Raw genomic sequence first — 25,710 nt, 5'->3', positions numbered from 1 at the left:
AGCTCAGCAATAAGAATCATCAGATGTCAGCTGAGAGTGAATTTCTCATCGTGCTTCCACGAACATTAGAAAATCGATATATTACTTTTGTAGCAGGAATACAGTGAATAGTTAAGAAACAATAATATAAACCTGAGCTGAATTTGAAGCGTGAGAGAAAAAGCCGGAATCTGCTCCCCTTCTTTTCAACGTCTATCCATACTTGAATATTATTTATTCAGCATCATGGATTTTATTCATTTTGTTTTATCTTAAGTGACGTAAATCAGTTGTCAATTAACAACAAAAAAAACTAAAAGTTGCCTCCATTATTCTACACATTGGCACTCATCTTTGTGAATCATTATACAGCATCATCATTATCCTAATTACTCATATTTACTTACTGAATACTCTTTAACTGTCAGTATTACCCTCTCAATACAAAAACACACAAATACGCACACACACACACACACAGCACTTTGATTGGCAGCCCTCCATCCTCCCTGGGACTTAGCAGATGGTTTCTAATTGCGTCTGAAGGCAGCATCAGTCTGCAGCTGAGACTAAATTGGTGGGTTTGGGCTTTAGGTAAACACAGCAACTGTTTTCCAGCCCACTTCAAACACCTGCAGCATCCCCTCCATCCGTCATTCACACACATTTATTCACACACATGTATTCCCTCCATCTGGCTGGAAGTGCTTGCTGGTTACTGCAAAGCTGAGTTCGACAGTGCTTTGTGGCTGTTTACATCCAAATGATCCAAAAAATTACACCGTGTTTATTTCTGTGGGAGAGAGATCGGCTTTACTTTTCAGTTCAGCTGAATACCTGGAAAATGAACCTTTGACTTCTAGCACAAAATACCTGCAGCCAAGTAAAGGTAGGGAAACATAAATTTAACTAGAATTGCACTCGGAGAGCGCAGAACTCCGCCAACGTGCCTGACTTTAAAAACAGATCACAGATCACAGCTCACAGCTGGCGGTACCGTGAGGTGGTCGGCTTATTATGGTGTGGTTTTAATGCTCAGGCTGATCGTAATCCGTAAAACAAATTCCTGAATCCGGATCATGATCCAGATCGCCACCAAAATCAAACGGATTGTTCATTGTGCTACACCCCACCCCTTCAAAAGAATTCATTCAAATCCATCACGGACTTTTGGAGTAATCCTGCTAACAGACAGACAGACAAACAAACCAACAAACAAACAAGGCCTTCGGCTTAGGAAGGAGGTAATAAAATAACCACTTGTCACAATTTAATGATCACAGTTGTTAAGATGCTACTGCTAAACACTATTAGCTGTTTGAGTTATAGTTATTTTGCACTGCTATTCACTGTTTCACTATGGGAGTTGCCCCGGCATGACCTCTTATGGAAGCTGCACCCTGCTTGGACACATCGTCAAGTCTGAAATGTGAGCAAGTCCATCCAGTAAGTGTACTGACCATACTAATCACTGTAGTTATGCATGTAAAATGGAAGAAAATAGACTTGAAGTGTAAAAATATGTTTTTTGGTCATGTTTAAGTCAAATGCGGGCCGTTACACGGCCTGTGTAGACAGCTGGATTGTTTAAAACTGAAGTGTACTGTATCTTTGGCCCCGATGCGTCAGCCTGAAAAAATGCACATCTTGATGACAAAAGCTGAAAGCAGATAGCCGGAGATAGCCTCTGCTGAGCTGCTTTTCTTTGCACAGCAGCTGACATCTGAAATCACAACAACAAGTTGCATTTAACTCAAGCAGCTCGCTTACGTTGGATTGTCCGTGGCTGACAAATTTCACTGTTGAGTTTGCACTGCATGAGGATTCACAGTGGCCGAGAGCATCCATTTAATTCATGTACTTAAATGAAGTAATTTGAGAACACGACTTAACTAATTAAATAATTAATTAAAGATAATTAAAGAGTACAAATGGCTAATTTGCGCGCGTGAATTAAGTAACTGGAGAGCAAATAAATCAATTGAGAGATAATGTTGCCTAACATGCGATCTCCAGACGTATAGATTCCTTCAGGATTTCCATCGATCTTTGCTTTACTGGTGTGCATCAGTTCCCAATCAATACCTATTTGAGCTAATTGTGTTTAACACACAAGAAAACAAATAACTGAGCGATCACTGACAGCCATCGACTTAAAGCACCTGGCCCCAGTGCACTCCTATTCATCTGTGGCAACAACAATTAAGGCTAAAACACAGCCACCGTGTCAGAACTTCAGCGCTGACAACAACTGCAAACATCCACACTGCAGGCATTTTAAACATTCATGGAGTCAATCAAATCTCTCCCTGCAGCTAAAGGCCCTCTTTTTGCTCCCAGCGTTATAGGTGTAGTCGCCAAATTCCTCCCCCCTGAGCATGAAAGGAGCACTTGCCCGGAGGAAAAATGCAAGTTGTAGCAGAGCACATGACTGGTCAATAGAATACAGAAAACATGGATATTAAACAGCCACACTGCATCCAATTCACTCCAAATGGGAAGTGAATCTCTCTCAAAATATAAAATTTCCTAATTAGAATCGTTCATTTTGGAGCACTGGTCACTCTTTAACATTTGTACATGCGATCTGAAATCATATTTACAAGACTTTACAGACTGCACAGACTCAAAGACAGCAGGTGTTAAAATTCATAACTAGAATTTCAGAACTTTGCAGCCCAGTTGGACCAATTGTTTTTTATTATTCGTGTTAATTACAGACCATATACTGTAAACTCTGCCAGAGACGTGTTGATGCTCAAGTTATATTTTGTTAGAGCATGCGTCGAATGTTACTGATTGTTGCCCTGTGTGTCTTCATCCCAAAAATATAAGTAGAAGTGTAATTGTAAAGGTGTTCATGCAGCCGAACTTTGCACCAAACTCTCTGCTGATGAATGACATTTGTGTCCTTTTCAGCCATGCAGACAAATAAAGCCAAGTCACTGCAGCAGCTTTCTCCGGGTCTGCAGAGCCAAAAAGACGCTGCTACTTGACCTTTGCAATTCTTTCATTATTCATGCTATATTCAACTCTGTAACTTAAAAATAAACTTTTGCTTGGTTAAGCTCAAATGCAGAATTTTCTAACTTTGAACTTTTTATACATATAAATCCTATAAAAAATTATGAAATAATAATAATAAATAAATCATATCCTCTCCTTTAAGTCAAAATACAGACATGTTTTACCTTTTATTCTATAAATGTTACCAGTGTCAAAATAATGCTGCTTTCAAATGGAACTCGTGAGCTTGTGGCTACAAGATTGGAAGGTGTGTACACAATATGCTTATAAGTGGTTAAGTCACGAGAACACCGCTGCTAGGCAACGGCAATATTAACGTTACTGTCGGTGTCTAGGACACCACAGAGGCCAACAATTTAACCAGCTAGCAAACGGGTAACGTAATACAGGAAATGCAAAAGCATAATGATAGAAAAGGGAAAAAGATGAGGTTGTTGGGAATATCAACATTTTCCTCAGCCATATTGTAAAATTATGAAGAAAAACTCTATACGACTAAAATTGCAATATATTAACTTATCATCCACCGAAAAATGTACTTCCATGGCCTCTGCCATTTACGACTGAAGAGCAATAAGAATGGACACCCATTTTGAATGTCATCATAATGCCGCTCCAGTGTGTGATCGGGAGCAAAAGAGGTGTGAAAAGAGGCGTTTAACATAACAGCGTCGGCCTCTTGAAATTTGACATTGAATTGAATTTTCTGTTTCCAATTTTATTTTCCGTCATTATCGTTTTATCAGTTTAGACTTACTCATTAGTATCTTTTTAAACTAGTGTTCAAATACAAATCATATTTTATTATTAGGCTAGATTAATTGAGGTAAATGGTTAAAATAGTATATTATTTTATTTGCATCAATCATATACATTTATGTATGAGGAGTAAATCCCAGTGGAAAACAATTCAACGCAGGAAGCAGATTAGATCATTTCTAACAACTTCCGGCGTAATCCGAATATAGATACTAATACAGATATTTTTGTGATATAAACAGATACTGATAGTATCTTTGCGTTACATCCCTAGTGTCCTCTACCATGCATAATAAATAAGATCGTATGAGTTGAGGCGCTTCTTCCTGTTTGTTTATGTTACAAGAAATACAACAGCTGATTTCAGAGACAGATGCATTTCCACATTTTCAACATCAGATTCCTTTTAGATTTAAAGGAATTCTGCAACTGAAATCCAGTCTCTAAAGTGTCTTGGTTACATGCATACACACAGGATTTTTTTTTATATCAGAGAGTCCTCCAATCCACCCAAGGCGCATGTTGCGGTTAGTGATCCAACCGCTCCACCTTTCTTAAACACAATCAGCTCTTCCTGTACCTTGCTGCCTCCAACCCATGACCTCTATATAATCCCTCTATAACATCTCCATCAGACTCCAGACCTTCATATTTTCATTTTCAACCATTCTTAACGTATTGAAATAAAGGCAGGCAAAACTGCGTACTGTTTTTGGCAAACCAACAATAATGCATGATGTCAAACAGCAATATACGCACCAAGACAGCAGAGAGACGACTCACCACAACATGAGATCTAACACATTCACAGTCACGGGCAGATTCCTGACACACCGTCATTCGCCATTAACAAAACAAGCACTCATCACTGCAAACAGGCGTCTCGCGGGTCACGGAGGCAAACACTTACCAACATTGATGACATTGGCGGAGAGGAAGTGGCTGCAGGGAAGGCTGGCAGTGCTCACGAAAGAGTCGCCATCTGTCGTCACCGTAGTCCTCGACCTCAGCGACAGGTTGGGGGAGTCAGTCACCATGGCCATTCTAGCTGCCACAGGATCCATGACTGCTGATGGATGACGGACAAGTCCCGGGGATCACACACAGTGTTGTCAGATTTTTAAGGTCGTTGCTGACCTCACACCCCAAAGAGTCTGTCTGCTGCCTTTAGAAACTGAGATACGGTCAAAAATAACCAAAAATGGAGCTCAAGAAATATTGTATCTCTTTGGCAAAAATATTGGATAAAATCACTGGAAGGAGTAAACTTGGGTTGATGGAGCCAATGCGGCCAGGGAGGTTCCTCAAATTGAAGTTCAGTGGTAGTAGTGGAAAGCTGAAAAAGAAAGGGACTAGATAGACAATGACTGACAGCTAAAGCTGTGAAGCTGTCAGACCAGTCCTCAGTCAAATATTCGCAAAGCAAAAACTCCAATCCAATATTCAAAAGTCACAGAAGGAAGTCTTTGATGAGAATTCCCAGACACTTTCCAGAAAAGATGCTTGTCAAGTCAAGATATACTCAAATGACACGTTTTATTAGCGCTGAGAAGCTGCAGGGAGCCAAAGGGGCTTTCGTCTGTGAAGAGCAGATTATGATGATTGGCATCACTCAATAAAACGTCTGGTCCTCCTGATCCAAACCATAATCACAGTCAGGCCGAGCTGCTCCAGTCACCTACAGACAGAGACACAGAGACACATGAGAGAAACATTCTCTTCACTTCACATGATTTATGAGGACAAACCCAGATATTACAGTAGTACTACTGCAGTTTCTGCTCAAAATACAAAACTCTGTCAAAGTTTACCTCTGTAGTTTAACCCTTGAATGTATTGTTTACAGTCACCTTAGGTTTATACCAATCCAATTAATTTGTGTGTATTTGTACTAGAGCTCACTAATTTAATTGATGAAGGAAGCATAGTGATTCACATTAAATTTAGCACAAAACATATAATTGTATGTTATTTTATGCCACTGTAATGTTGTTATTGGAAGGAAAATGGAAAAAATAAGTTTGCTTTTACTATATGTACCAATGTGGACTGTAGCCCACAATAATATAAGAAATATTCTTTAAAAGAAAAATAGCACAAAACATAAGAGATGAGGACTAACTCCTATCCCTAACCCATTACATAATTGGACAGTCACAGTCAGAGTTTGCATGGAGCCAGCCTCTAGTGGCCTGTAGAGAAACTGCAGCTAAAAGCAGCTCAACATTGCTGTGGTGGTTGCTATTTGACCTAATGACAATGAGGATAGGGAGAGGAGTTTCTATTTAAGATTGTGCACAGGTACTACCCTGATAAAGCTAATATTAGCAAGTTCTTCACAACTGTTAACAATAGTTGCACTTTTTGTGAAGGGGAAACTACTGTGTTTGTAGATTGTTTTAATGCTAATTCTTTCTGGTTTAATTTTTTTCATCATCTTTTCTTTTCCTCATCGTTACATTTTATTTGTTAAATTATATGAATAAATTATTTTCATTTTATATTATTTTTATGCTGTGAAATATACTTATTGATTTTTTTGTAATGAAAAGTCTGAACATGTTTATGTAACGACTGTATTGAGATTTTCTAATTAAATTATATATATATTTTTTTATATATATATATATATTTTAGGATGGGGTTAGGAAAAAGACAACAGAAGCACTACGGCTGTCCCCTAAACACACACGCACACACACAGTAGTACACTATTGGAAACACACACTGATGTGGAAAATATGTGGAGTTTCCCTTAAGGTCTCCCCATACACTACCAATGTACAATATACTGTAGGCTAATCAATGAAGCTCATATGACCATCATATAATAGGTGGACAAATCACCAGTCAGTAACAGACATTTGTTGTGTGTTTCCTCTCAGTGTGCATTAATACATCTGATTGTCAGGGGTCACTCCAGGCCCCCTTTAGGCTCCATCAAACTTCACTTGACCTCAGATTCCATTAGCGATGCTGCTATATTTGGATGTTACAGCACAAAGTCACACATATTAAATGATTCAGATAGCTGTGAGAAAATGAAACCTGGAGGCAGCAGCGAACTGAACTGAGCATAAAACAGAAATGTAATCTAGTAACTGGGATTTAAAATGTTAAGAAAAAAATATATGTTTTTAAATTACAAGACTTTAATTTACTCTAGTTTAAGACAAAGCTTCAGTCTACATACAATGCAATCTATGACTGCGGCCGGCGTGTTACACCACACCTCAGACTCTCTTCACCTCTCCTACCTAAACTTCCTTTGTTTACCTACCTTTGCCGCCTTCCGCCATCACTCACAGAAACCCACCCACCCCCCACATAAAGATTGGATAAACCCGAAAACATTTACCTCTCAGCTTGAAAGGCTCCTTTAAAATCAGCTTTCAAATTTGGAATCTTTAATGTAGTGTATGTGATCCACCGCCCTGCTAAGGACTGAACTGTGTGTGTTTATGTGTGTGCGTGTGTGTAGGGGGGGAGTGAGTCAGGGTTAGCTAGACATGGTGGGCTGGCTGGGGGACATGTTGAGAACTGTTTCTGAAAGGTTGGCGGTCAGATTGACTGAGCTGCAGGTCCGGGCACGTTCCCTGTTTCCACATATACACACTCCACCTGGTCACAGGAGAAGGTGTGTGTGTGTGACTAGAGCTGGTATGTGAAGACGTAATTCCAATGAAAAGATGATGTCACAATCATCTCGCCCTTTCACCTAACTACCATGTTACAAACAGCCATCGACCAACCATGGAGGGCATCTTGTAACATCATCAAACATTTTTAAATTCTCCGTACTCGGCGTTGTCTTGCAAAATTATCTTTTAAATTGATAATAAGGTCCCATGGGGGTCCCACCGGAAGGGGCGGGACTTCGGCTCTCTATAGAGCAAGTGTGTGTTTTATTGCTTACGAATTCAACTTTCAGTAGTAAGAGGAAGACTGTGGTATCTCCTTATTCAAACACAACACACACACACAGCACCATATGCAGAAAGAAAGCAACCCTGCTCAGATCAGCAGTATAGCCTATAGCAGTGTAGACACACTGCCAGCCAAGAGTGGGAAGCTCAGCTAAACACAGGGAGTGAGCGAATAAATGAATGAATATGTTGTTGCAAGTGACTCATTTTCTCGATGCAGGAGGTGCTTCAGCAACCAAAACACACAGGTAAAAAAGATAACACAGACACACAAGATGCATCCACGAAAGCCTTTAAGTGGAAATGTGAGATAAGCACTAGTCTGACTTTTCCTGCACAAGTCAACTAACCCTAACGCTAACCCCAAGTTACAATCATACATTATCAAATAAACAGTTTTGAATGGACATTTTTACTGCTGCGTGTCAAAACAATGTTGTACATTGCACTGTTTGGGAGCATGAAACTCGGATAACATCGTGTTAACAGAAAGAGATGACAGTATAGTCTCCTCGACCTCCTGGGTCGTCCACAGTGGTTCTTTTTTCATTGCCACAGCATCCGAGATGTATGGCAGGCCTTTGAGAGCATACCTAAAGAGATCAGCATCCACCAGAAGACTGCTCTATTGATACTCCTCCTGAGCTCTTCTCATGATTGATTATTGTCATTAAGTGTCAACAGCAACCTGTTTACAGTATCTCTCAATGTTGTTTGAAGTATTCATAAGCGGTTACAGTATCAATAAATCATTCTCTTCGCCAAGACTCTCAGTCCTGTTATATCTGCAATAACGAAAGCGTAAATCCTAAACACACTACCTTGTCAAACAGCCATGTGAAATAATATGAAAAAACAAATATTCAGGACCAAAATACTATGGAGCAATCAATGTGTTTTTTTGAGTTATTTTCAGTTGTCTATTTCGATACAAGCTGTTATGTGTGTGGGTTTGTGAGGGAACCCACAACTACTCCCCATCTCCGAGAGGACATTTACTCACTACTTTGATATAGCAAACATAACCATAAACATTGTTGCAGATACACTTTCATTCCAAAATGAGATATTCTCTATGTGACAATAAAAAAGAACGGCTGCTACACTAAAAGTCTGCCAACAACAATCACAATATTGCTTCTGTTCTAACTGTGAAGAACTCTTTCTTTATATTCTCTATTTGAGACAAATTACACCGAGTGACTGCAGGAACCAAAGGCATTAAATTGAACCCAATATACATGAATAAATGTAGGCATCCAAGGACAGTTAGATTGAATGAACCAGTTAGACCTGATCCAAAATGTGGGCTATTCAAATAGACCCAAAGAGAGAGAGAGAGAGAGAGAGAGAGAGAGACACTGGGATGATGCTGCCTGATGCAGTCAAAATGAGAAGCAAAACGTAATTTTTCCTGCACTTCACAGTTCACTCACTCCATCTGTCTATCTTCTGTGATAAAGATGCCCCATGTGATCAGAGCTGATACTAATTCCTCTTGGATCTGCTTGGGTATTAGGCATACTGACACACAGACCTGAGAGATTTGATCTGCCACTTTTGAAATCTCTGCGCTAAAGGAAGGAATAACATTTTAGATCTGATGTCATTCAATGTTCGATATATTTTACATAAAAAACATTATATGTATAGTAAATTACAGTGTTCGAATTACACCGTAGAGGGAGGGTAGTGTACACAGTACTGTACTGTAGTGTACTTTGTTATTGTCATCTATAGTGGTTATTTGCATAAAAACACACATTCAAATGATTATGATTATTTAAATATTTGCTTTGATTTAAAAAAAATCTAGAGGAGATAGTGTTAGGAAGTTAAACAGGTCATAATTCCATCTCTAATATCTATTTTATATTACTGTGGGAATATTTCCTTCAATCAACTGGATTTATTCAAGTTTGTTGCCAAAAATTAGATTTTACGAGATAACCTTTGAACACATCATGATAACCGCCACTGCCAACAACTAATAACTGCCAACTACCCAGATTTGGCGGGTGGCGGGTGGCGGGTGGCGGGTGTTTGGGTGCTACTTTCAGACCTTGCATACAGTACTTTGAATTCCAGTTGAAAACCAGTTTTAGTCAACAAAATCTATACTACAATATATGTGGTTTGGCACAAATATCTAGTAGCTACACCTGTGCCACATGTTGAGCAAGGCTTTATGAAGAGTCCTGTAAACTGAACAAAGAGTTCCTGAGGGCAGAAACATTAAACTGTAGGTCAACACCCTTTTTCTTGCTACTAAGTACAGCGAGACAAGCTCAAGCATGGTCATGCACTTCACCTCCGTTTCACAACGCCAAGCCTGACTAAACCGAGTGGGAGAACAAAAGTGTGCAGTGTAGCCTATATAGAGTCAGCGGATAAAGGATGTCCAATCGCAGTGGCTGCCGTTAAAGTGTCAGAGCAACAAGACAACTCTCATGACTAAAAGCTACACAGCCACAATGACAACTTGAATAATGCATTAAAAGTGTTGTCAGAGGGTGAGTCAGCCCGCGCTATACTTATAGACCTCCGCAGAGTGTGTTTCAGCTTGTGGTTTGGACCTCCGGGTGCTGTTGTGACTAGCACGAGCACACTTGCACATTCTGTCCTCCGTAGATGTGGCTGCTTTACTAAGCCGAGAGAGAGAGAGAGAGGGAGACATACACACATCAGCACTGTGCGAGCGTGCGTGTGTGCGTGTACAAGCAAAAGGGACTAAAATTTAAATTAATTTGTGTTTATGGGATTATGCATGTGCACATACAGCAGTAACTAGACGTTACAGGCCAATAGTCAAAGGCAAACTAACACAATGGCTCTTTCTTCTACATTCCCCACCTGACTGCTCCCTCTACATGCACAGACAATGGGATCCATTCATCGCACATAATTTAAAGAGAGGTTTCACGAAAGTGTGCAATCACTGGCATCCGAGATAGTGTGCATGACAATAAGGTACATGCTGCTGAAAGGAAGAAATTATGCATCATCTAATCAAATGCCAACACCTGGTTTTTGATAACATCGATAACCTTCAAGAATAGAAAGGCCTGATTAGACTTTGCCAAAGAACATCTAAAAAAAAAAAAAAAAAAAAAAACAGCCCAGTTCTGGTACGGCGTTCTTTGGACAGATGAAACTAAGATCAACCTGCACCAGATTGATGGGAAGAAAAAGGCTTGGAACGGCTCATGATCTGATGCATACCATATCATCCGTAAAACACGGTGGATGCAGTATGATGGCATGGGCATGCATGGCTTCCAAGGGAACTAGGTCACTGGGACTTGCCATCTGCTCAGATTCAGCCAAATTTAGCAAAGTCAATTGGAAGGCGCTACACAGTACAGATGGACAATGACCCAAAACAGACTGTTTTCTAAGGCAAAGAAGTGGAATATTCTGCAATGGCCGAGTCAATCACCTCATCTCAACCCGATTGAGCATGCATTTCACTTGTTGAGGACAAAACTAAAGGCAGAAAGACCCATGAACAAACAACAACTGAAGACAGTAAAAGGCAGTAACGTAAAAGAAAGGAGGAAACGCAGCATTTGGGGATGTGGGTGTCAGACCTCAGGCAGTCGACAAAAAAAAAAAAATTAGCATTTTATTTATGATTGTCAATTTGTCCAATTACATTTGAGCCCCTTAAAATAAGGGACTGTGTATAAAAAATGGTTGCAATCCTTACTATACGTTTCATACAATATTTTTGTTCAACCCCTTGAATTAAAGCTGAAAGTCTGCACTTCAAATTGCATCTCGATTGTTTCATTTCAAATCCATTGTGGTGGCTATTGTGGAGGCCACAGATGCCCATTCTATGCAACAAATATAAAAATCAGATTCACATGAAATTCACTGATCACATTCATGCTCCCCAGAGAATGAACCCTGTCCAGTTTGGACACTACATGACTTTCCCACCTACACCATCCTCGAAAGAAATTGCCACCTCTTAAATATACAAAATATTAAAAACTAGAGGTTGTATTAACATGAAATGTGCTGTGAATATTTATGGTCCACAGATGATAAATCCTAAAGTTTTCGGTGACCCCCTGACTTTGCCTCTAGTACCACTGTCAAGTCCAAATGTCAATTTGTGCACAAGAGCTGACACAATTTAATGTGCAAATTTCTGTGAAATGTATTTATTTTATGCTCCCCAGAGGATGAACCCTTTCCATTTTGGACACTCCATTTTTGAGCTTCCCTCTTGCGCTCAGGACAAAAAGCCAATTAATTGATAATGGAATTTACTGAGCACATTCATGCTCTTAAGGGGATGAATCTTTTTGATTTGAATGAGCTTTTTCTCTAATACAGCAAAATAGCAGCATGATCAGTGTGTTGTTTGCTTCATCCAAGGATGAATCACTTCCATTTGTTTATTATGATGTTCAGTCTTAATCCATATTTGTTGCTGAAACATGATATTTTCAGGATTTTCAAAAGGAGCCTTCTACTTCAGCCAGCATTTCATTCTGTTGAATAAATAAATGTACGCCCACACAGCAGCAACGCACTTTCCCGGGAGGTTGGATTGTTGAATCTTCCAGGTCTTTATTCCAGGTAAGGTGCTCGGTTTCAATTATGTTATATCCCTCGTGACTAAGCTGAAAGAGGCTGAAAACCAACACCCTGCTGCAAAACAAGCCTCCACAAAGGGACAGAGAAACCGGCTCTTCCCATCAAACCACACTCGCAGTCATAGCTGGCAAGGCTGGTTGATACAGTTGGCCAGCAGCATGTCGCAGATTGTATGTGGTGTGTTCATCGTAGGAAAGTCAAGAAGTCACACGTGCACACACACACAGAGTTATTGTATTTCTGGTAAAGTTGATCTAGCTATGATGAAACGGGATGAAGAAAACTATGAAAATAAGTTTCTCAGAATGTGTGCCAACCCTGCTGTTCTCTGTCATGAAGCCAAACAAGCTTATACTTTCTTTACTGAGACAAAATAGAACTAAAGTGTGACAGACTAAAAAAAACATTGGAAGCTTCAATCTGTTCATACATACATACAAACATACATACATACATACATAAAAACAAAAACACAACGACTCTTATTTTCAGGTGATAATACACTAAAGAAAACATACTTATTAATATTATATATTCCATTTCTACCAATAGAGCCCCCTAAATGCTACACACTGTTCCTTTAAACTCTGGTTACCGAAGTGGAAGGCACTTTTCATACATCTATCAGGAAAAATGCCCAGCAGAGGTTGAACTTCCTGCGCCAGCTCAGGACTTGCCTCAGGAGCTGCTTATCCAGTTCTACACAGCAATAATCCAGTCTATTCTCTGCACATCCATCACTGTGTGGTTTGGATCAGTCATCAAACAGGACAGGAGCAGACTACAATAAACAGTCAGGACCGCAGAGAAAATCATTTGTGCCAGCCTGCCCCCCATCCAGGACTTCTACACCTCCGGGCAACGGAGCAGGAAACGGGCAGGAAGCATCACTGCAGAGCCCTCACACCTTGGACACAAGAGGAGGTTGTGTTGCTCTTGCTCTACCTGTTTGGCGTATATATATATATTTACACCTATTTTTTCACATACTTGTGTACATAACAGTCCTGTCTATTCTTCTGTCTATTCAAGCTTTGTTGTCCTTGTCTCTAGTTGTTATTTCTATATCTGTGTAAGTACATAGAGAGAGATGCAAAAAAAAAAATCAAATTCCCTGTATGTGCACACGTACTTGGCAAATAAATCTGATTCTGATTCTGATACATACTGTAAAATACATTTGTCGACCCGGGCCAATTTCCCCCCAGTTTTCCCCCAGTTAACAAAGATAAAACAGGAACATGGTCAGTCAGTCAGTGCTCACCTTAAATCTCTTATACAGTGAGGACTCAAATTTGAGGTTGTTATGAAGTCAGTTATGGAGTTAAATTGTTGAACTGTAATAGCAATGTTACGATTATCATAAAGTCATGTCTAAACAAGACCTATAAAAATGTGTTTATTTAGGTATCTGTGTTTTAGAAAGGAATTTGGGCTCCTACGTGTTTATCAATACTGTTTATGTGTTACCAACAGGTTACTGGTGTTTCCTCCCAATGCGTCGATGAAAAGAGAGAACATGTGAGGACAAGACAGACTTGGGCTGTTGTAATAAACTGCACATAGTCAAACTTTTCCAAAAAATTTACTCTGGGCATGTTAGGACTTTGTATGGATGTGCAAGAGATCTATGCCCTAAAGTAAGGGCATGATTTGATCTGTGTAGCCTCATTAACATTCAGACTTCAGTTAGAATTACCTCATACAATGATTAACAACTGTCACAGGTACTAGTTTCAGGAATGATCAGGCCATGTATTTGATATTTGTGAGATAATGAAGATATACCATCATTTGAAATTATCATCAGAACATTCAGCATGTTGCCAACAGTGCATTTGTTAACCTATGAGATTCTAGTATGAGTGTGATGCATGCTGCGTTTGACGCACAGTTTGTCAATGAAAATTACAACACTTTGATGATGAACTTTTTCCACAATGAAAGCGAGACCTGTTGGATTTCAGTAGGTCTACACGTATGTCTCTACCAGTAATGTTAGCTAATGTTAAAGGGACTATTTGTAACTTTCAGAATTGCTGCTTAACAGCGACACCTGTGGCCGTGAAATCAACGAAAGTCAGCGTCGGGCACGCGCTTGCTCGCTCTAAATATACCTGAACGAGCATCGCTCAAAACAGTGAGGCGACACACGTCAGCTAAAACCACAATATTACTCTATATTTCACGTGCTTGGCAGTAATGTTAGCTGACCAGACCAAGGTCTCTCCATGAACATGATTTAGATCTGATCCTAGTGTTGGCTTTTCCTGCCTCACCCTCCTGCGCCCGCAGGGAGACACCGGCAACCGGAGCCTCTCCTCCGCTGCCTGCTTGCATTCACTGACACAGCGCGCACCAACAGAGGTTTTCCGTGTCTTGTGAAGTGACGAGGCTCCGCAGAGAGAATGAGACGTGACACCGGCACCCTGTGTCTCCCTGCGGGCGCAGGAGGGAGACGGTAACGTTTCTCTCTGGAGGAGCTGCAGAAGTTATTTCTGCACAAACGTCCACTGTACATTCACTAGATATTCTCAGAGCTAAACTAACTCTCCTGCAGTGTGGAGTGAGAGCGCGTTCACGTCTAGAGGTGGAGCGAGTACGCAAGAACGCGCGCTCTGTCTGAGTGAAGGCGAGCAGGCAGAGGAAACAAGGCTCCGGCCACACGCGAGCGCGCATAAGCGAGCGCGCATATGCGAGCGTGCATGTGTGCAGACCCGCTACATTTATACGCTTACAAAGTTACAAACAGTCCCTTTAATGTGTTTGAAATGAAAAAAAAGTACTCTATGGGCTAAATGCAATTACAGTCTAACTGAAAATTAGACAAGAAGCAACAACAGAACAGCTGGGACAAACATATAGGCAAAAAGCAAACTAATCCTAACGCAACATCTGTAATCATTGACAACGATGTTGACGATGACAGCTGTTGCTGCAGAATGGTTAAATTGCATGATGGAAATGTGACTGAATTAGACAAAAACTCGACTGAAATGCCTTTTCGTTGACTAAACTAAACTAGCCTAGGGTTGAATGAATAAAATGTGACTATACATTTTCATTAAGACTAAATTTAAATTAAAATCAGGTGCCGAGATTAACATGGGAAACATACACTGATCAGCCATAACATTAAGACCACTGAGAGGTGAAGTGAATAACATTCATTGATTATCTCCTTACAATGGCACCTGGCAGTGGATGGGATATATTAGGCAGCAAGTGAACATTTTGTCCTTGAAGTTGATGTGTTGGAAGCAGAAAAACTGGGCAAGCGTAAGGATGAGAGCAACTTTGACAAAGGGCCAAATTGTGATGGCTAGACGACTGGGTCAGAGCATCTCCAAAACTGCAGCTCTTGTGGGATGTTGGTCTGCAGAGGTCAGGATCTACCAAAAGTGGTCCAAGGAAGGAAAACCGGTGAACCGGCGACAGGGTCAGACCCGAGGCTCACTGATGCACATGGAGAGCGAAGGCTGGCCCGTGTTGTCCGATCAAATAGAAGAGCTACTGGAGCTCAAATTGCTGAAAAAGTTAATGCTGGTTCTGATAGAAAGGTGTCAGAACACACAGTTCATCGCAGTTTGTTGCATACGGGGCTGCGTAGCTGCAGACCGGTCAGGGTGCCCATGCTGACCCGTGTCCACCGCCAAAAGCGCCTACACTTTTGAGCTTGTGAGCATCAGAACTGGACCACGGAGCAATGGAAGAAGATGGCCTGCATGGTCTGATGAATCAAGTTTTCTTTTTCATCATGTGGATGGCAACGAGTTGGAGGTGTTGACTCGGCCTCCAAATTCTCCAGATCTCAATCCAATAGAGCATCTGTGGGATGTGCTGGACAAACAAAGTCCGATCCACGGAGGCCCCACCTCGCAACTTACAGGACTTAAAGGATCTGCTACTGACGGCTTAGTGCCAGATACCACAGCAGACCTTCAGAGGTCTAGTGGAGTCCTTGCCTCGACGGCTCAGGGCTGTTTTGGCGGCAAAAGGGGGAACTACTTAGGCAGGTGGTCATAATGTTATGGCTGATCGGAGTATTGCTCTGCAAAGCAATCATGGTTCTAAAGGGCAAGAAAAAAAAATCCCTCTCCAGAGACCTTACTCCACCATCAGACATTTGACAGTCAAAAAGCAAGTTATCTCACGGCTCATTTCCAAGTCAGATGTGGTTTACTTTTCTATATGGTCAACCAGACGATCCAGAACAGTCGGCAATGTGGGCAACGTATCTGAAAAGGTCAGAGTGACTCGCAACCAGATGCACAAGATGAAAAGTAGGAAATTATTTGGTATGGAAGAAAAATTAAATGCAACTCTGAAAAGGTCAGGAAGTGTGTTCCAAACTAACAAAGACACTATTGGAGTTTTTTTTTTTTGGGGGGGGGGCATTGGGGGTTAATGATGTTCCCTCAAAGAAAGAACAGAATGTGTGGTCTCTACGTCTCGGAATGTAAATGTAAATGTTGTCGTGTTTGAACCTGCTGTCACTTTCATCTAGATGTGCTGCAGTGCCAATTACACACACATAAGACACGTTAATTGCTATTCCCACTACTCAGTGTTTAAGATGCGATTGATTTTGTAATGTAATGAGTGCTGGATGGTGTCACTACGCACTACACACATGCTGCCACTTGTTAGTTTGCCAATGAGCTGGCAGAATAACAAGTCATCTAGTTATGTTAATGATTCCTTTTAGTTGATGGCAGTCTACATAATAAAAAAAAGTCCTCTTCAAAAATACATTCTGAGCACACCTTTTCCAGTCACACGCACAGTAAGAACAATGTGCAAATGCAATATAATGATTGGTTCAAAGTTCAACATTTTAGGAAACACCTTGTTTGCTTTCTTTCCGATAGTGAGATATAATGTCGTGTTCCAATTAAGTTGGAATTTCAGACTTTCCAGTCAAAAATTTCAACTGGAACACCCCCTGAAATCGGATTTCCAAGTCGGACAGTCAAGAGAACCTCGCCAACCCCGACCTCAAAATCCAAGATGACTGCTCCGCGCAGCAACAGAAGTGAAAGCTGTTGTAATATAGGCCTACTGTTTATTAGCCCTTCTGTCTTATTTGTGTCTCATTAAATCAGTCGTACACAGTACTGTCCAAATTCTACGTGTGGCATGTTATTATGGTGTTTGTATGCGCAAAATAATGTGTAATGAGTTGTTTTCCAACACGCTCAAGTCGCTTGTGACGTCATTCCCAGCTCCGATTTCCAACTTCCGAGGCAAATGGAACGCAGCATTAGTACATAACTTGAGTCTGGACATGGTTAGCCTAGCTTAGCATAAAGACTGGAGGCAGGGGGAAACAGCTAGCCTGGTTCTATTAAAAAATACACCTAAAGCTCACTGATGAACATGTTGTGTGTTGTTTGTTCCCTTCCTCTGGAGTATGGGCATCACACGGTCTGACTCTGTTGAAGTCCTTAAATCCAAACTTAAAACTCATCTTTTTTGCCTTGACTTTCAATGAGTTGCTTATTTTTTCATTATCCGCCTCAATGCATCATTAAAGCCCCACATTTTTTGACAAAAACTTAATTTTGTGCTCAAAGTTAAAAGAAGAAGGTTGTTGGTAAAATGGGAATATGACCATATGGCTAAAGTAGAAGTTGCTGGTAAGACATCATCCTCCAAGCTAGCGCAGGTCAGTTTGTCTTTCTAGTTAGTTAACTAGTTAGGTGTAGTTTACTAACCCAACTTGTTGCATCAGCTAACTGAGGGTTTTATTTATTTATTAGTTTCCTCCACCTTAGTTTAGTGTGTTTATTTTCACAATGGCATTTGTGTGTGTGCAGAGAACAGGTGAAATCAACGCAGTGAATTACACAAAATCCCACCGGCAGAATTAACACAACACACTGACTGTCTCTCTCACTCGCTCTCTTCTTTACCATCTCCTCCTGCTGGAGATAAATTATTGGAAAGCAGTCGATACCGGAGGTTTGCAGGCCTCTAACAGGTTCGAACAACGGGACAACTTTCAGCCCAAATGAAAACGAGGGAAAAGTCCCGTTAGAGAAATAAACGAATCACAGTGCAGCCCGGTGCGGTGTCGGTGCTGGAGCTGAGGTGAGAGCGGCCGGTGCTGGTGGATGGTGAACCTCTAAAATGTCCCGAAACTGCATTTCAATCGGCGGACCTCTGCAACACGGCTCCTCGGTGCAGCAGCAGCCAGACGGCCGCCTCGCCAGGAGGAGACGGTGAAGAAGAGAGCGAGTGAGAGAGAGTCGCTGTGTTGTGTTAATTCTTGTCTCATTTGTGGTCTGTCTAATGAACAGTAAATTCATCTAAGCTGGTTTCATCTTAACGGGGTTGAAAAACGTTGCAGTCTGATTGCCATGGTGATGAATTAGGTCCCGTGAGAGGGATCCCTTCTCTGTTGCTCTTCCTGAGGTTTCTTCCATATTTTCCCTGTTAACGGTTATTTGGGGAGATTTTCCTCATCTGATTCAAGGGTCTAAGGACAGAAGGTGTCGTATGTTGTACAGACTGTGGAGCCCCTTGAGGCAAATTTGTGATCTTTGATACTGACTTGACCTGACTTGAATTGAAATGTAAATCACCGCTATTTGATATTCATTGGAATGAAATAGGGCAGTAAGCTGTGATTTAATCCACTGAGAAAGATGCAAATGAAACGTCACACATGATGAAGTGTACACTATGAATAAGTTAATAACTGAGAGGAATAAGGCCTCATACTCAGTCAGAGAGGGCAACACCGTTTCCAATAAATCCTCTGAAATATAATTCAAGTGGAAATTGTAAAAGCTTCCTTTTTTACCCCATTGATACATTTTCTTGTTGTCAACAAACCCTGTGAAAAACAATACATGTAACAAGTATTGTAAAACTGATATATCTTCTTCCTTTGGGCCATAGAGCTTAAAAAAACTATTAAAAAGACATCAATGAGCCACACTGTGCACTGGGTGACATGTTCCTTCATTACCATGAAGTAACACACACACTGTAGGTTATTCTACCGTCCTGCTGCCACAAATACTAGAGCACGAAATGTGGATTAATCCGTCGCTGAAAGTAGTCCTCAGCAAATTCAACATTCCCTCCTGTTTGAGTAACATGTGATAAAAACTATATTGGGCAACTATATATTGAAACTATATACTTGGGCCATTTGCAACGATTTACCACTGGGCTTTGGGCTGATGGAAGATTGAAAGTATTGAGAGACGTACTAACTCATTGTCACATTTGGTCTGCTCAAGGGATTTGTTGACAATAAGAAAATGTGTCTCCTTCAGTTTTCTCCTATGCAAGGTGCTACAGATCATTACTGTATGTTAATGAGTCCCGCCTCCAGTGAGTTAGTGTTGCACTTACGTACATAAAGTTGAGGAACTTACCTGGGAGAGCTTAAAAAAGAAGCACCAAAATCACAGCGGAGGCCAAGTTATCCTGACTTTTTGACCCTATAGAAAGGGTCAAGCACCAAAATCTATGAATCCTGAACTTCCCACAGTGCAACTCAGTAGTGTATTTCATTAGACCCTCCCTATCTAGTAAGTGTTCACATCATTTTCTACTAATGTTTCCGATGTTTTTAAAGGGTGTGTAGTCCTCCCCACGATGAGCAAACTGACTTTGACATGTCAAATCTGTAAAATACTGCTTTGATAACAAAATGAATTGAATTTATAATGCATCAATGGGTATATTTATTATCTATGAAGGGTGAAAGTTTTCGACTATGTGGCATTCAGTTCATACAGTCACTCTGAGTGTGCACAGTCCTATCACCACCAAACAAACCCCCCTGTTTGTTTTACCTTATGGCCTCATAAAAAGTCATATGGTACAATTCATATTCTCTGAAACATTCTGTGTGGACAATGTGGCAAAGCGCCTCTCATGCTTTCGAGTCACTCAGACAGACTACTGTACTTGCATTAAACCAAGGGTTAAACAAGATTTACTGTGAGTACTTGTTGTGTCTGCACTGTGTGATATATGACTTTCCCACCCCCAGGTACTGCGAGTTGAGGAAATCAGCAGTCTGTAAACCATAAATATGTCAAGTTGTAAAAAAAATGCACTTGAACAGGTTTCTTAAGACTGGAAACTTCACTTCATGTGCCTGTATCTGCACTCTACTACACAAAGTAGGAACACTTATGGTCTTGGTATCCTTCAAATTAACTACGACATGTAACCAACCACATCTAACGGCAAAAGTATTTATATCTGTTCCAAATGGCCCGACATCGAAGGCGGGACGAAAAGCCTGCCATCATAAAGAGGGGAGGGGTTGGAGAACGGAGGATGAATCATAAATGTTGATAACTGCGCACACTTTTAGACTGTCTCTCTGCAAAAAAGTGGCAGAAGTAGTTGCGTGAGGATTCGAATGAACGAAACAGAAACCAAAAACCTGGGCGGTCGTGAAGTGATTGTCTGTTTCAACAAGTTTCCCCTTCAGAAAGGGGCTTTTACATGCTGTTAGACGATCTGACAAGAACTTTGTTTGAAGCATCCTGAGGCCTTAAGCATTAAAGTACTTGATTTAGCGCTGTACATGGAGAGCTTACTGCTGAGGCCACCACTGAATGAAAAAGTCTGAATTTTAAATTCTCAACAAGTCCACCAAACTTAAGGATAAAAATACATCATTTGTAATTACCTTTCTGAAACAACTCATATAATCAATTTCTTATCCGACACCCCTATCAGCAGGATCATTCATATATGCCCTCCAAATGAATGATGTCATCATTCGTTTGGAGGGCACAGACGAATGATGTCATCCAAAACCATTCCAAAAAATTCATACCAGTGTTTGCCAATCTGCCAACTTTATGGTTAAGCTTTGCTTAGATGAAGTGGCCGTTCAGACTGAAACCAGCCCTGCGTTCAAAACAATGCAGAGGGCTGCGTTGGGGGTGTGCTGCTTCAGGTACCGGTGGGACATGAAATACAATCCAGGAAGTCCAGTTTGAGTAACAGATCTATAAGTCTGAAGGCCTCTCAGACACTACAACACTGTACAGGAGGGTTATAATAGTCTGGGACAGGATTTTACAACTCTGGGTATTGTGCATACTGGCTCACTGGAATAGCTAAAGCTGTATTCACACCAGATCAGGCATTGCAGTGATTCACCGTAGGGTTGTGCGGCGGTGTGGGAGAGTTAATGGCCCAAGGTCTTTTGTTCCCTCATGGCTAGGCCAAAAGCTGATTATGTGTCAACTTTCTGCCGCAGGCCGCTGCATTGTTTTTCGGCACCCCCTGCAGCAGCCGCCGTAGCCGCAGCCCGACCCACTACCCCCATTCAAAATGAATGGGTTACCTGCGTTTTCGCCGCAACACCTGATCTGGTGTGAATGCAGCTTTGCTGGGATACTTACAGCTGGGGTCGGTAACATTGGAGAAACCAGCCAGAGTGAGCTTGATTTTAAAAATCAAGCGAAATACACAGCCCAGTAACTAGCAGCTAACTAGTTCCAAAAGTCGCTTAATCTATAGCGAGAACGTCGCCAAGTTGGCAACACTGACAGTCCGTCCCTTCAGGCCTCCTTCCAAAGCCACTACCCCAAAATGATCACTATGAACGTAAACAACGTTAGCAGCTTTTGGAAGACTCAGGTGATGCGCAATGAGTGCAAGGGGCAGAGTGCGCGCAGGTAGGCAGGCAGGTAGCCCGTCCAATCATTTCATTGAGTTATTGATTGCTGTCGGGATGTAACGAGAATTTCAACAATTGAAAAAAAAAGTTTAGAAAATACATTATCTACCCTAGCTTTAATGGCACTGAGCCATTGTTAATGTTAGCAATTTCTCCTGTTCTTTTCCTGCTTGGACGAGTCACAATGTCTGAGTTAAAACGGTCCACTGGGCACAAAAGCCTGTAGAATCAGTTCAAGGACTCCTGGGCTCCTGTCAAAGACCCCTAAAGCACCTCAGGCATTCATGGAACCTCCTGGGGAGTCCCCGCAGGTCCACTAACCCTAAATGCATCTAAGCCATCCAACATGCAGGATATCGCACAATCGTTTGTGTGTGTGTGTGTGTGTGCGTGTGTGTGTGTGTGTGAGTGCGTAGTTCAGTGTGAATCCCAGACTTGACATGTGTTTGATACCACAGCTGAAACAGATGTTGCCTGAGGTAATTATGGAAATAACTTGCTCAGTGTCTCCTCAGCAGGTGTTGCCTCAGTTCATCTGCTTCTTTCCGGTTTGAGTGCCTGTCTCTGGGGTCCTTTAAGGATGTCTCTTTACAAACAACCTGACACCCACAAACTCGATACAACAGCTCCCGTATACTCTATTGTTATTTTGTACTTGTGTACTCAGTTTAGCTTCACCAATCCAGTTTCAATTATGATTACCATAATATAAGAAACAATAAATGATAATGATATTGGCCATTAAAAATGATATTTGGCCTATACCGTGCTGTCAACCTCTGATATGATACAGTTGATACAGTGAATGTGCTTATATGTGGAAAAATTCACATATAAACACATGTTGTTTTCAGATATTTGATATAACCATAGGTGATTTTCATAATTTCACATCTGAAATGACTCGATAAATCACAATCAATTTCACATGTAATATCACATGTAAAACACTTGTGATACTTTCATACTAATAAATTAATATAATGACAGGCACATGTGAAAACACCAGTATTACATTCAATATTATATGTGAACAAACATTTCACTTGAGATAAATTTACATTTTATAGACACATTTGATGTCCAGGAATTGTAATGTAATATCTCATTTGAAAACATAATTTCCTTTGTGGTAAATTCAGATAATGTAGGCACATGCAATTTTCAAATAGTTCACAATGTAAGACATAACATGTGAAAACAACAATTTCACACACACAGGGACATATCGTTTTATGTCCGTTACACTATACCGTTCAGAAGTTAGTCATCTCCTGCCACAAGAGCTTGATTGGGTCCAGGCAGATGTCTGAGAGGACTACTCTATATGTCTGAATTGTCTTCATGCCTTTAGCTTGTAGAAAGTGCTCTGTTATTTCATATGAAGGGTTTGTTTTTGTACATGGAGAACAAACTGCTGTTTCAACCAGACTGACGACTGAAAGGGCAGAAAGAGACAAAGATGCCTCTGAGCAACAGTTCAATAAGAATGTAAAAAACAATCATCAGTCATTGGTGAAAGGAGCTGGAAGCTCAGCATCAAAATGTGTGCAGATTTAAATAGGAACAGGTTCCTGTTTCTGTGTCAAGTGCAGCCTGTAACAAGCTGGAATTAACAGCTGGAACGTGTTTAGCTTTAGCAAAGCTCTTCTTCAAACGTCACAATAGAAATAGAAGGTCAGTCTAGGGTTAGCTGGAATATCAGCTGAGCATACTATGGACTAGACTGACTAATCACTGTTTAAACCTCTTCTATCTGACCACTGAGTAGACTGCAGACGGCCCAAAGAAAAACAGACTAACTCAATATATAGAGCCACAAGGCTCTCCTAACAAGATTGGAATGATACAGCAGCTGTGTACTGGAAGCCGTAACTGTGATCCCGTACTATTGTGATAACTTTACACAAGTACACGTGGTGATCTTTATCTGTTATCATCAGCCTGACTCACTTCTGTTGGCCTCTAAGAATCTGATCTGCTCTGCTCAAATATGGTGAATGTAATGCACCTGATTTATCGAATGTAAGAACACACAACATACAACTGTGCTGCTGAAAACATTTACCTGAACCGACTGGAGCATGTGTCAAGGAAGAGATTTACCTTTCTGTTGCCTGATCTGAATCAACTTCAGGGGGAAGTTGAAGCACTATAAAAGGGCCAATTTAAACATGTTAATTCCAAAGTACAGCAGATGTGATCATTAAAACGTTGTGATCAGCCTTTCCAAATCCTGTCTGGGCTGATGCCTTGAAACCAGCTTATAGCTAACAAACTATAGTTTGTTGTTGAACGTCACACGGTGCATGCAGCCAGTCAAATTAGTGTCTTACCTGTGGAAATCCCAGACTCTCCCTGTCCTGTGTGCTCGTTAGTGGTTTAGTCCCAGCAGCAAAGTGCTTCCCACCTCCGTCCACCTTCCATCTGCAACACACTGTGTTACAAGTAGCTCCCAACTTAAAGAGGAGGAGGGAAAGGAAAAGCCCAGCTCCTCCCCTCACTGAGAGCAAAGTTCAACTTCCTGGTTTGCAGGATGGTGGGACAGACTGTTGATACAAGTACTGAGAAAAGTCACTGTAAAAGGATAGGAGTGGGCTTACAATGGGATGTTCTCCGTAGTGGTTACCGTATACCTGGCAGGCTCAGGGGGCAGCACTGAGGAGACAAAGGAACTGGTTCTGCAACTTTTCCGGGCTGAGCTGCCTGAGCCTTGAATGAACGAATGAATGAATGAATGAATGCACTTAACCTACTTACACAGGTAGAAGAGCGCTTTGTAGCAACTTGCACAGGGTGTTTTGCAGCAGCGGTTGCAACATCGCAGTAAATGCAAATGTTAGAGGTGCAGTTAAAAGGTATACAGCATAATTAAAAATGTCTCATAATATTGGTCTGATGTTAGGATACTTATTAGGTTGTGTTGTTGTATTACCTGCACATTTATAAACCTTTAAAGCTGAAGTAGGCGAGATTGGAGCAAATATGATTAAAAAAAGTTATTTTTATGAAACGGTCGCTATATCGTGACAGTAGTACATGAAAAAAATCATGTGTCTCTGTGTCCTCCGGTGTCCTCCGGTGCTCCTAACGGCATCTGCAAGATTTCACATACCGGAGGAAAACAAGCAGTAAGAGGTGATCTGAGGTCTACTGTCCAGCTGCCGTCTATGAGAGCTGGCTGTTAATCACTTGCGAACTCCGACCAAACGGTCAAACTAGGCAGCGCTGATCAAATATGAATCAATATTATGTTACGTTAATGTCTATTTCTCTCCTCAAATGTTTTCAGGATCATCTTGTAGTGCACGGTTTAGCTGTAAAATGAAAAAGTTTGAGACGCCGCCGCCATTGTAAAATCTGGTGAAGGAACGCCAAGTACCGGTCACATGAACGGAGCACAGCCAATAGGAACGCTCTCTCAATGAAATGATCTGTGATTGGTCAAAGTCTCCCGTCACGGGCTAGATTTTCTAAAGCCTGAAAACAGAGCCATGAGGAGGAGCAGAAGTCTAGTTTTCTCTCAGAACACTTGAATTACAATATGCTGAAAGGTTATTATGGAGTTTTTGCCCAATGATGCCAAAAAATATACTGCCTACTGCCACTTTAAACATGCAGCATTTCATCATTTAGGGCATAATAAGCATGATTAAATTTAGACCTTCATGTTGGGAAATAAAATGTGTACATACTGTAGTATAATTGAACAGGTAACTTAATGAATAAAATATGAAAAAT

The 25,710-nt window shown here is 41.0% G+C and overlaps 1 protein-coding gene across 1 annotated transcript in view; it reads right to left on the bottom strand.

Moving 5' to 3' along the window:
• Positions 1-24,438, bottom strand: part of plch2a (phospholipase C, eta 2a) — a 214,947-nt gene extending 190,509 nt beyond the window's left edge. Inside the window, exons 1-2 of the mRNA XM_074643129.1 lie at positions 24,306-24,438; positions 4,676-5,443 (exon numbers count right to left, since the gene is read on the bottom strand). Of these exons, the coding sequence (XP_074499230.1) occupies positions 4,676-4,829 (154 nt within the window). The 5' untranslated portion in view covers positions 4,830-5,443; positions 24,306-24,438. The remainder of the gene's footprint in view (positions 1-4,675; positions 5,444-24,305) is intronic.
• Positions 24,439-25,710: the final 1,272 nt, after the last annotated feature.

Source organism: Sebastes fasciatus, chromosome 8 (genome assembly GCF_043250625.1).
Source record: "Sebastes fasciatus isolate fSebFas1 chromosome 8, fSebFas1.pri, whole genome shotgun sequence".
NCBI lineage: Eukaryota > Metazoa > Chordata > Actinopteri > Perciformes > Sebastidae > Sebastes > Sebastes fasciatus.
Note: the sequence above shows the minus strand (reverse complement) of the source record. Positions and strands in the feature narration are given on the sequence as shown.